This window comes from Cyprinodon variegatus, unplaced genomic scaffold (assembly GCF_000732505.1).
Source record: "Cyprinodon variegatus isolate N-32 unplaced genomic scaffold, C_variegatus-1.0 Scaffold2301, whole genome shotgun sequence".
Taxonomy (NCBI): Eukaryota; Metazoa; Chordata; class Actinopteri; order Cyprinodontiformes; family Cyprinodontidae; genus Cyprinodon; species Cyprinodon variegatus.
The window spans coordinates 14,242-26,117 of NW_015152754.1; the positions used below are offsets into that span (position 1 = coordinate 14,242).

The 11,876-nt window shown below is 43.1% G+C and overlaps 1 protein-coding gene across 1 annotated transcript; it reads right to left on the bottom strand.

Annotated features, from left to right (window-relative positions):
• Window positions 1-6: 6 nt before the first annotated feature.
• Window positions 7-11,794, bottom strand: LOC107080763 (protein PRRC2C-like). Its single transcript, XM_015368966.1, has 6 exons — window positions 11,518-11,794; window positions 7,006-7,205; window positions 5,853-5,915; window positions 5,677-5,740; window positions 2,356-2,532; window positions 7-2,268 (listed from the first exon to the last, which is right to left on the bottom strand). The coding sequence occupies exons 2-6, from the start codon at window positions 7,196-7,198 to the stop codon at window positions 663-665; spliced, it is 2,103 nt and encodes a 700-aa protein (XP_015224452.1). The 5' UTR covers window positions 7,199-7,205; window positions 11,518-11,794; the 3' UTR covers window positions 7-662.
• Between the last annotated feature and the right edge of the window lie 82 nt (window positions 11,795-11,876).

The following is an 11,876-nucleotide window of genomic DNA, read 5'->3' on the forward strand; positions in this document are numbered from 1 at the left end:
TGTGGTGAAGACTGCAAGAACCAGAATATATAATCCAATATTTTTCATCGGCAGGTTTTAACGTTTCTAGTTAATTTGGGTATTTTGAAACTGTTTCTCCATAGTTCATCAAAAATGTTTTATTTAATAATGATTAGAGCTGCTCTCTGTTCCTTCTACATAACAATCAATTCTACCTGCTTTATTTAACCTCTGGAGTTTAACTCCTTCATCATTTTTATTCTTCATAAGCAGAATGTCTGCAGAAGCCATGCAGCTTGCAGGTAGAGTCTGTCTCCCCCAAAAAATTTGATCTTTTTCACTCCAGGTTCGAACTTTCCGAAGCCCGGACGCCAAAACGCATTGATGCAGCTCTCTTGACGATGGAACGCGCTGCTGGAACTCTTGAGGCCGCCCCCCATAGACTATACATGTAAATGAGACGCAATGACGCACAGAGTGAACTGTTGGGTGGGGATGATGCCAGCGGCAGCGTTCACCCATAACCTGCTGGTGGAGACGATGTGAGCAAACCAGAAGTTTCACAGCAGGAAACAATCAGTCTGGTGTCAGTTTGGGACTCATGGCTAAACAGACAAAACAACCCACATTTTCCCACCATCATCTGCAGCCAAATGAATCAAACAATGATAACATAATATTATTTTGTCATTTATATTATTCTACATATCTGCCTTTAGTTCAGTTCCTGGGATCTCTTCTCTCCTTGAAACATTACTGGAAGCAGTTAGCTCCTCCTCTTCTAGAGTCCTCCCCTCCTGGTTCTGTTTGGGTCGGTTATCCAGTATGGTCTCCTCGTTGGGCTTCTGGCCTCCCTCCACCTGTGTCACCTTGCAGTCTCTAATGTCCTCCATCTCCATCATGTCATCCTTGTCTTGGCTGAGGTATGGTCTAGTCTCTGGTCCGCGGCTTCCTCTGCTCTGAGTCTCAGATTCAGCAGCTAAAGTCTCTTCCTGTCTTCTGACAGCTGGACTCTTTTCAGAGCCCTCCCCTTCCTGGTACACTGAGGAGACACTGTCTTTATCCACAGTGGTCGTTACAGAGAACTGCCTCTTGCCGTCAGGACTGGCTTTAATCATGGTCACACTACTGATCCTCCCCCCTTTGGGGGAGGATGGGGACAATGGACTGGAGGGCGATAGAGGCAAATCTCTCAGTCTGTCTTTAAAACTCTGCTCAGAAGAAGAGGCTGGACCTCCTGGTGAAAGTGGAGACAGTTTAGGTGTTTTTAGGATTCCAGCCCTCTGTGTTTCCGTCTGTTCTTCTGTCTGTCTATCTACTTTCTGTCCATTTATAGAGAATGGACCAGGAAGGAGGCCTTCTTGGTTCGTAGATCTTACAGAAATCAAGCCAGATGAAGCTGAAGTTGGAGAAGAACACGGGGCTAGTGGTGCTAATGCTACGCTAATGTTTGGTAAGCTACTTTTGGGGCTTGGTGACTCTATGAGGGATGAGGTAGGCGTCTTTAAAGAGGACACTGAGGAAAAGGTTTTGTTTTGGAGAGAAGATGCAGGAGAAGAACCTAAGCTTATTAAAGCAAGGCCACCACCAACGGTTGGCTCCGGATCTGGGCTGGAACATGGGTCAGAGGAGGCTCTGACAGCCATAAAGTCCCTTTTGAAGTTGGACTTAGCAGTGGGCATGACTGAGCTGGATCCTGGAACCGGTGCAGGTATTGTGTCAATAGGGGTTGAAGTCTGTAGCGGTCCAGGATCTACCTTACTGTCCATATTCACAGATCTTTCGGTGGGGATGGGGAGGGAGGTAGGAGCTGAGGCTCCTGTGTTTGTCTTGTCTTGAAGGTCAGAGTTCAGCCCGAGGGTGGGGCCTTCCTGGGGAACAGAATCAGACTTGGAGGATGGTTTCAGAATGGAAGTTATAACTTCCCCCTGAGCGATATTCATCTTGGCGCCGGGTTTAGTGCCGCGCTCTGGATTGGCTGGTTCCTCTAGTACTACAGGTGGCCGCTGAACAGCAAATCTAACCCCCCGAGGATCTGCCCCCGCCCTCTCTTTAACTCTCAAACCTAAAGGATCACTGCCCCGCCTTAATCCAAAAAGGGTCATACTTTTCTTTCTCTTCCCCACATTCGCCGCTACGCCATGGACTCCATCTGAAGCTGGCTGGACTTCTTTGAACATATTTTTCAGATTGAACCCGTCCTCCTTTATGTCGTCGCTATCTTGGGACTGGTCCAACTGCTCCCCCGAGGCAGCCAGTGGGTTTGGACGCCCCTGAAACTTCTTATCCGAATGTGTCACCCGGAATCTGAGGAGATAATTGTAGAGTTAAAAACGCTTGACATCAAAACTCCTGATGCTGATCTTAATAGAAGATTCAATTCTGCACTTTTACCTCCCGACAGAAAAAACAGTCTGCTCTCCTGGTTGCTGCTTGAAGCGGGGCGTCCTGCTTTGTCTGCGGCCCTTTTTGGCTCGAACCTGGGCGCAGAGGAGGCAGGAGTTGTGGTCGGTGCCTGAGTGCACCGTATGGAGATGGGGAGGAACACCACCAAGAGATTCCTTACGTAACCTGGAAGATCGTAGTGTCAGGTGTTAGTATTAGCATTAGGCCAGTTATATTGGTGAGGTGAAGAGTTTGGCTTAAAATGCTTCACACAAATGAAGTTGCTGAAGGACAGAAAAGGCAAACACCAATAAATCCAAAGGTCAAAGTTCAGATGTTCCTTGAATGCTTGTAGCTCCTCCACTCCGGGATGTTTGGAAGAAGCTTTGTTCTGATTCACATCTTGGCCAGGATAGCCTCGTAAAAGAGGTTTGAACATATCCTCTGATTTAATTCTTAATAAGCTAAATTGATTTTAAAAAAAAAGGATTTAAAGTAACCCCCCTTTGATTTAGCTATTTTTTTGTGGTCAGCGGAAGCAGACGAATTGTTAATCTATAGATTGATCCTTTGTTAAATTGGAAAGGCTTCTGTAGAACTGGAGGAACATGCAGTTCAATTCTTCCAGCTGATTGGGTAAATCACCAAGTTTCACCTGCCTCCATGTTGAGCCAATCACAGCAGCAGTATCAGCTGGATTTGATTTAGGGATTTAACTGATAAACCAAACTCTTTTAAACCAAATCCAGTTGGGAGGAACATGCAAACATCTCCTTATCCATCGCAGCAAAAGTTACGTCTTTTGCTCATTTGTCTAAAGGAAATGGAGGCTATTCCAGCTAAAACCACAGCAGCTGTTGTGGGAAAATGTATTGATCTCTGCAGCCCATTAAAATAAAGGGAAATCAATGGATTTCACTCAGTCAGCATTTTATTTTTTTTGCAAAGACAAAGAGAAGAAGACAGAGCATAATGTTCTCCCTGTTCTAAACAGACAGTTTGTCTCTCACTAATTAAACCCCTACAGGACGGCTGTGAAGGTCTCCGCTGATCTTTACCCAAACAAAGACACACAGCTTGGAAATAAAACATAATGTTATGAAATAATCCCTGAGAAACAGTCCAGCTTGTTATGAGAATTATTTAATTTATCCCTAATAAGATAAAAAACAACAACCTTGTAGCCTTGCAGATCTGAGGCCTAATTGAATGAAACTTTTGAAATTTGAATGAAATTTTCAGAGATTTTTTTTTTTTTTTCCACCACAGCAGCCATGTTTGTTTTGCTTCAGCCGCTTCTGGTTGACATCAAACACGTCGCTGCATTTCATTGGTGCATCGAGGTCAATGCATTTGTTGGCCCTTGAATACTTTAAAAAACTCTCGACTATTAATGTTGCTTTCAAGGTCAACGATGAGTAAGAAGGCTGATCAAACATCATGTGTTCATCCAGCTGCTACCTTAAGCCGGAGCGACTCTGTCAGCTCTAGTCTGCTTTAGAGACCGTTCAATGTGTCGTGGTTCTCCCCTTTTTTGGACTTTGAGTTTTTAGTTTTTACTGTTTCGTTGATCTTTGGTTAATTTTCCATTTTGTGTTATATTTAAGCAGCCTTTAGTTACTCTCTGCTGCCCCCTTGTGTCTGTCTCCTTTCCCCTAGCTCCCTTCTAGACTCTTCTATCCACACCTGCTCCCTGTCAGCTGATCAGCCCAGTCTTTGTTCTGTCTCCCATATATACTCCTCCTGTGCGGTTCTTCAGTGCTGCTTCCTTGTTGATTGCTGTTGCTTCCTCGTCTGTGGTTCTCCACAGGAGTTTTCCCTGAAGTTTACAGATTTTTTTTATTCATTGGATTTGGGATTTTTGGATGTCTGCCCGTTTTTTCATTACACCAACAACAAATCATCTCTGCATTTGGGTCCTCAAGCGACTGCAGCCCCCTAGTTGACGGGGGGTCATTATATCTTATAACTGAAGATAAAATGAACATTTATTATGTATCAGAAACGTCTCTACGGCTCCTCTTTTTATCTGTCATCACATCCTGATCGTGTAGAAAACGCTTTAGGGTCTGAGGCAGGGAGCGATGGAGGGACAGGAGCTGATCTGCAGGTCTGACAGAGAACAGCGAGCTGCCAGAGACACTCTGAGCTGCTATAGAGGAGGAGAGACTGGGACCCTGATCCACCTGAGATTATGGAGAAGGATCCAGCTTTCAAGCATTTTACTAGCTGTCTCTGTTGTAGTAAAATAAGAACATTGTGAACTAAAATTATGATAAACCATTGCTTTTCATTTATATTTAAATTAACTATTAATTTTCAACTTTATCAGGTTTTTATGTTGCAAAGTTTTTTTCTCTGAAGAACCAGTTCTACACCAAGTCAGTCTACAGGAATCCACTTTAGACCAAAAACTAGGGCATAAAAATCATCTCTCTGACTCCTTCCTAACTAATCCATCCTCTAGACCTGCTCCTATAGTCTCTCTATTATAGATGAGTAATGTAACTAAAGTAATCCCTCCCTGGGATTATTAAAGTATTTCTGATTCCTGGTTGATGGGACAGGTGTTGTGAATGAAACGGTGCCCAGCTTGAAAGAGCTCCTGTGTGTCGCTGAATGTGAGCATTGATGACTGAAAGACATCTTCTGCCTCCATTTATCTGTTTACTGCAGTCTGTTGAATTCATGTTAATGTGGATTTAAAGACATTTCAATTAGTGGAAAAAAGTGCTGGAGGAATATAAAAGTCTGATCAACCAAAACTTTCGCGACCCCCATGCAGTACCTCTGTGGAACCCCTAGGGGTCGCGGACCCCCTGTTGAAGACTTCTGCTCTAATCCTTAAGCTGCTCTGCACTCTGAACCGTCTCCTCTGGGAGGCGACAGTGATTTAACCATGACATTCAAGCTGCGGAACGTTTCAGAACAAATTGAAGATAGAATGAAGATAAATGTTTGCAGCTGGTGGGATCACACACTGAGCTACAGAAGCCTGAGGAGGACATTCCATCAACTAAATCCTAATGATTGTATCAGTAAAGTTTCCAGTAGAAATTAACTCCTTCCTGCATTTCATCTGGAAGCAGGGATTATTTATTTATCCATAAAAAAAAAATCAAACATCTTGTTATAAATCCATAATTAATATTATAAAACCATAATTCATATGAAACGCTGAAGTGTTTGGTTTAAACTGGTGTTTCTGTGATTGTCTTCATCTTAGTTTTCACCTAAGCTCAGAGTTTCCCTGTATTTGCAGATCACAGATTATGGCTGAATGCTGACTGGACATCTCTGCTAGAAGCTGGATCCAGTGGATGGGCTTACCTTGGATCATGGCGCACGCAGACGCTGCGGTTTCCTAACATCTCATTGAAGGCCTCCATGTTGGCTGGAAGGGAAGAAGAACCTCAGTCACTGATGGCCTTGCCTCCTTTACTTGTCTCCTAGTCTGCAGCCATATGAAGCCTAACCATCAGGAGCAGTTATCAAACGTTGCTTACCTTCATTCTCCATGATGCATTTCAGGATCTGCTCCACTGTGTCCTGGTTCTCATCGTTCTCATCTAAACAGAGAAACCAGACACGAGGAAATAAACACCTCAATGTTTGACAACAACTGATGGAGTCATTCCAGAGCTTCTCTCCTTTCCGTCTGTGAGCGCACGCCTGTTTACATGTGAGCAGCTGTGGATGGCAGCGAAGCGCGTTTGTGTTTATCTCAGGAGGTTTAGTGACCCGTGAAAAGATGGAAAATCTGGATTTAGTGGAAATGAGAAAGGAGCCGGTCGGCCACTCCCTGTGTGTTTGGTCAGAGCACGGTGGGAAACAGCCTGTACTTGTTGGTGCTGCTGGTAGAAAAGCCCCAAATGTATTAAAACTCCTGCAGACCTGGGAAGCCCAGATTAATAATAGATAATCTCACACAGGCCCACAGCATCACTTCCAGTCTCCAGCTGGCAGCTGCAGACCCATTCCTGGTGGTTCCCTGTGACACAGTGTCCTAGTTAAAGTCCTAGTAGGAGTTGGCCAGCAGCACGCAGGTGCATCAGCGATGAGATGACTCGTCTGTAGAGCTGGCGGGAAGGATTGTTGGCCTGAGCGATGGCCTGATCTAACAGATGAAAACTGATCTTTTCTTAATGCGGCTGAAGCTTAAAGCCGACCATTTCTAAATAAGCATGTAAATCAACCTTAAAAGCCAAATAATGAACTGGTTCAACAAACGAATCAGTTATGGCCTCTTCTTACAGAACATGACATCATAAGACACTCATACAGTATTGCACTGTAAAAATCCGATCTAAGAAATTATTTAAATCTTTACATTTGCTCCTAATCTGAACAGAAAACTAAATGATCTGCAAAGGAAGGAAGGTTCTGGACCTTAAAACAGAATTAAATGAAACATAAGCCATCTTATTCCATCTGCAAACGGTCAAATAAATAAATCATATTTAACATTCTGCATTGTTAGTGCAGGGCCCTAACAGAGACCAGGACCGATTCTAGAGCACCGGTTCTGGCCCCCATCTAGAGCCACCCATGGATAAACACTATAATGCAATATTAACAGTTATATATATGTTGTCCAACCCTGCTTATAAAACAAGGAAACATCCAAATATCACCAAACACCGATCATGTTCTTCTCACCATCAGCATCTTCCTCCAGCTTGTCCTCCTCGTCCTCCGGGTCTACAGTCCTGCAGCGGTAGCCCTTCTTCTTCAGCAGATGGCAGATGAGGAAGCCCAGGAGTCCAGTTAGGAAGAAGAGGAAGACCACCAGGAAAATGATGTAGGAGGAGGGGGGCTCCCCCCCAGCCTCAGAGGCTTCCAGCTGCGTCATGATGAGGCTGAAACACACAGGTTAGGCTGGTTAGCACTGCAGCTAAATGCTATGTTCACACCAGGAGAAGAAGCTTCTGCTGCTTCATCTCTGATCCTCATTAAGGTCAGACGTCCAGTAAAGTGTGTCCAGATGCTTCTGCTGCTCCTGTGTTCAACGCCAGAGAGCAGCTTTGCTATATTAGCTGTGATCAGCGGGTAAAAAGTAGTTAGAATCTATGTTGAAGTGAGAAAGTCCACCTGAAAACATGGTCTGTGCAGTCAGTTCATCCAGATTACCATCCTGGGAGCCGCTCAGACCCCCACATACCAGCGCTGCGCTGTCACTGGGAATCCCCAGCAGCAGTTGCCACACAATGGCAGCCCACTGCTCCCCATGGGGATAGGTTAAATTTCTCCAGTGTGAGATCAATAACGGTAAAATATTGCCGGCAGGTTTCTACATTCTAAGTTAATTTAGGCGTTAATAAACTGTTTCAGAGGAGTGATCATAGCGCTCTGCATAAGCAGTGCTGTGTCTGACTCCCTGCCAGCTCAGCTCCTGAATAATAATAACCCCACAGCATCACCCCCCCTCCACCTAACGTTACATTGGGCTCAATAAAGTCTGACAAGAACCGTTCCCCTGGCAACCACCAAACCCAGACTGTGTCCCAAACCAGGGACACAGCTGTTCTTTAGGGAGGTTAGTTGGACAAGTTTCACCTGTTGTTCCAGTGTGCTGGAGGCGAACGTCTTCAAATATAACCTTTAAGGTAAATAAAATGAGGTTAAAACACAGCTTAACCTGGGATGTCCTCTTCATCTACTTTAGATATATTTCAGAAACTTGAAACCTGCTGTAATGTCTGGATGTTTTAGGTCTGTGACGGCTGATGTTTAAAGTTTGCATGGAGTAATCTGTAAGTCAAACTGAAGCAGAATGTCAGTCAGCCCAGCTGTGAAGTGAGATACGTGGACTGAACAGGGTAAAGCTCTGATGTTAGAACTGGGATTATAAGCAGTAATAACTAAGTTAAAAGTTGCATTTTACAGAGAACACCTGTTCTGGTCCCCAAACCTCCAAACCTGAAGCCTGATCTTCAGAAGGTTTGCGTGTTTTTACCACCGCCGGGTCACATCAGGCCATCCCATAGAAAACGACCATCAGCTCCCCTGTAAACCAGCTTACCTCCACAAACGCCATGACCAATAATCTGCCACCAAATAAGAACTCATAATTTTCCTTCTCTCGTTGTTTTCATTCTCTGACGTTCCTATAAACGTTCTGCCCTGGAATAAACGGATCCTTTTATCCTTAACGCTCCACTGAAAACCAGGATCCAGTTAGATTTCCTGTCAAATAAAATCACGGGTCTCAATAATCCACAAAAGTTATTTTCATTGGAAAAGAAAAATGTAAGGATGGAAACTACCACTGATTTTTGCCGCCATCTTTGATTATCTATGTTTACCTGGGCTAATTCACCATCCTGTCTGCTTCCAAAACCACGCTGAGTTCTCTGCAATATCCAGAAAACTTTCCAGTTAAAGTTTTTAGGCTCTAGTTGCCTTTATTTAGTTTTATTTTTTTAGAAGACAGGCAGGAAAATTGATCAGAGAGCGTGGAGGTCAAGCAGCAAAGGTCAACAGGAAGGGAATCCAACCTGCGTGGACTAAAGCCGTTGTAGAGGGGTCGGGTTTAAACCCTGCACCACCGCCGTGCCTCAGTATCCAGAACACGTGTGCCTTAAAATCCCAAACCCGTCCCTGAACGCTACCCCTCAGCACTAACCCGGCGTTCCCATAAGGCTTCGCCAACGGAAGTCCTCATAGAGAGTAGGGTGGGCGCGAGCTTAGGGGGCGGACTGGGGTTGGGCTTCTGTAGCTGGAAAGGTTGACTGATGCATTTTTTTAGCCAATAAGGGGAGCTTTTCCATTAAGTACTGGTAAGCCAAAGTCTGAAATCTGAACATTGAAATCACCATAAAAGAAAGTGCTGGAATGTTAAAATTAATATTTATGGTTTATCATGTAAAGCACTGGTAATTTAATTTATGGTAATTTGGCTTTGTTGGTATACTTATGTATAAGATACATAATGTTTGTTCTTATGATGTTTAATGTGTGACATATTACTGTTCCAGAGAGGTGTTGCACAAGCAGTATAGGTCAATTCTCAGGAAGTATTGCTCAAGCTTAAAAAAACCAGGAGGTTCTCGGACCACTTGACCGCATGACATTTAAATGCAAGTTGACCTGTTCACTGAGGCTGCAAATTAAATTGTATTTCTTGTTTCCTATTCCTTTAGCGCAACCTCAGCTTGTGTAACTAGGGACTCCCCCTCTGACTTTAATAAATAGCAAGGAGAAAGCTGAAGACCGGCAGAGTGGGGTGGAGATGTACCTGCACGGTCTCTTCCTACTCTCCTGGCGAGTAAAAAGAATTCTGACTCTGTGCCTTTCTTTCCTTGTTTTCCAGTGTTTTAGGTGTTAGACGTGACAGGCTTTTATGTTTTTTTTCTTTTTATTAAACTTTATAAACTGTTTTTAACCTCCTACTGTAGCACTTTGATACTTTATTTGAAATGTAAAGTGCATCATAAATAAATGTATTATGCTTATAAAGCTGGAAATGTGTTTTTATTGTCTAATTAGTCATAAAATCCAAATAATCCAGTTTGATACCTAATTTGAATTAATTGTGCTGAAAGGACCTTTTCTGTACTAAAAGGATCAGAGTTTTACACCCCTAATGAGCCAAGGTCTGAAATTTCATAAAGTTGATGACCACAACATGAACAAGTGGAGACAGTTGGAGAGGTCAGCTATGAAAAACACATGAGATAGGGGATGTTAACACATGCATTTTATACGCAAAGGGAAAGATTATTTTAAACGTTTTTGAAGCTACAAAGTAAGACTTACAGAGTTTGTTCAAACAGAAACTAGAAGATCTTAGCCTTCTAATGAGATGCATCACAAGCATGATGGATTTCTATTATTATCTAACTGGCCAATGGCGTTTGGATCTGCGGTTTGTTCTAAAAAGATAAGAGCTAAGGGGTTAAAATAGGTGGAGAGCTTCAAAGGTGTGTTTGCAATTCAGCTGACAGAGTAAAAACTGCTTCACGCAGATCATATATCTGCAGTCACTGTTTCCACTAAGGAGGCATTGCTTTGATGAATGACGATGGGGGGAGATTCAGAGCACATGGGACGTCAGAAATAAGACTAGCAGAATAAAAGCAAATAAAGAAGAAAAACGTTTTCAGACCAAAATGATGCGGAAAAGCCACCGATGATGAAACCAAAGGAAGAGAAAAGATTCCTGAACTGAAATGTAGTGGCGTGGCGTGTTTATGACGGTCCGTCTGTCTGCTAGTTATCTGTTCAGTTCTTAAGAAATGGTGGCAATCTGCTGCTGCTGGAGATAAATCCAGATGTTTTCAGCAGCATCTGCTCTTAGCAGACAAAAATAACTAATATTTCACTTTAACTTTAGTTTTTTCATCATTGCATTTTTCTTCATATGTTTGTAAATTGGCTCCCTTTTCAGGTGCATTATAAATATAATTTAGATTTATTATTACTATTATGTTTTCATTCATTTTTATTACTACCTTCTAGTACATGGCTTAGAACCTCTTCTTTCTTTTATGGCCGCTCTCTACTGCCTGAAGAAAACACAATCTGCTCATCTTAATGGGCTGAAACTAACAGCTTTGCTCATCTTACTGCAAATTAAACACGCTTCATCTTCTGCACAAACTAAAATAAATTCATGTGCCTTTAATTCGGAATCTTTGAAGATCAGGCCCGTGGTGGAATTTCTAAAATTCAACATGTTTACATGTGTAACTGGCCTCCAAAGGAACCTTAAACCCTCCTTCACACTCTGCTGTCTCTTTCTGATTTATCTCGTTATTTGAAACAAGCTAAAGTTACATAGATGTTGATTTCAAAGAAATCCTCTCAGTGAAAACTGTACCGGTAATTTATAGAAACCTGTCCTCTATTTCCTCCTATGAAACAGGTCTGAATGTTAAACAGAAAGGAAAGTAATATCAGGTAAAACATTTGGAGAAAAACATAGATAACAGGGAGGAGTAAAGATGTTTCTGTTGAACAGAAACTCATTGTAAACTGTAAAAGGGGGGCACGCACCCAGAGGGAGTCTGGGAGCCACTGGGAGCCTCTGGGTATCTGAACATTAGCAACGTCAGGAAATGTTAACAGGCTTTAAAGCGTTCGCAGTCAGATTCTCCTTTCTCCATCAGAAAAGTAGAACTCAATTTCTTCTCATGTTTCTGCATAAGCAAACAAATAGATCCTTCTTACCGATTTTACAATCTTCTTACAGTAGCCAATAGTGATGGTCAGACAGGCCAAGAAGACAACAGCAGAACATCCAGGGAGGTTTGGTCCATGCTGAAGGCTTAAGGAGCCAGAAATGTAACAGTGAGCCCAGCAGCAGAGGGTCCCCTCAGCCCCACCTTTCCTCTCTATCTCCACTCATAGAGGCACAAGGTCAGCGGGACGGAGGAAAACAGAGAATGAAAGCAGCTATTGGAAAACCTGCCGTCTAAACATGAAGAGAATTAAGATTGAACCGAAGCCCAGTTCTACTTCCTGTTGCAGTGCAACTAAACATGTAGAGAGAAGCAGCCTGCATGAACTTATCGTTGTTGTCCTGCAGG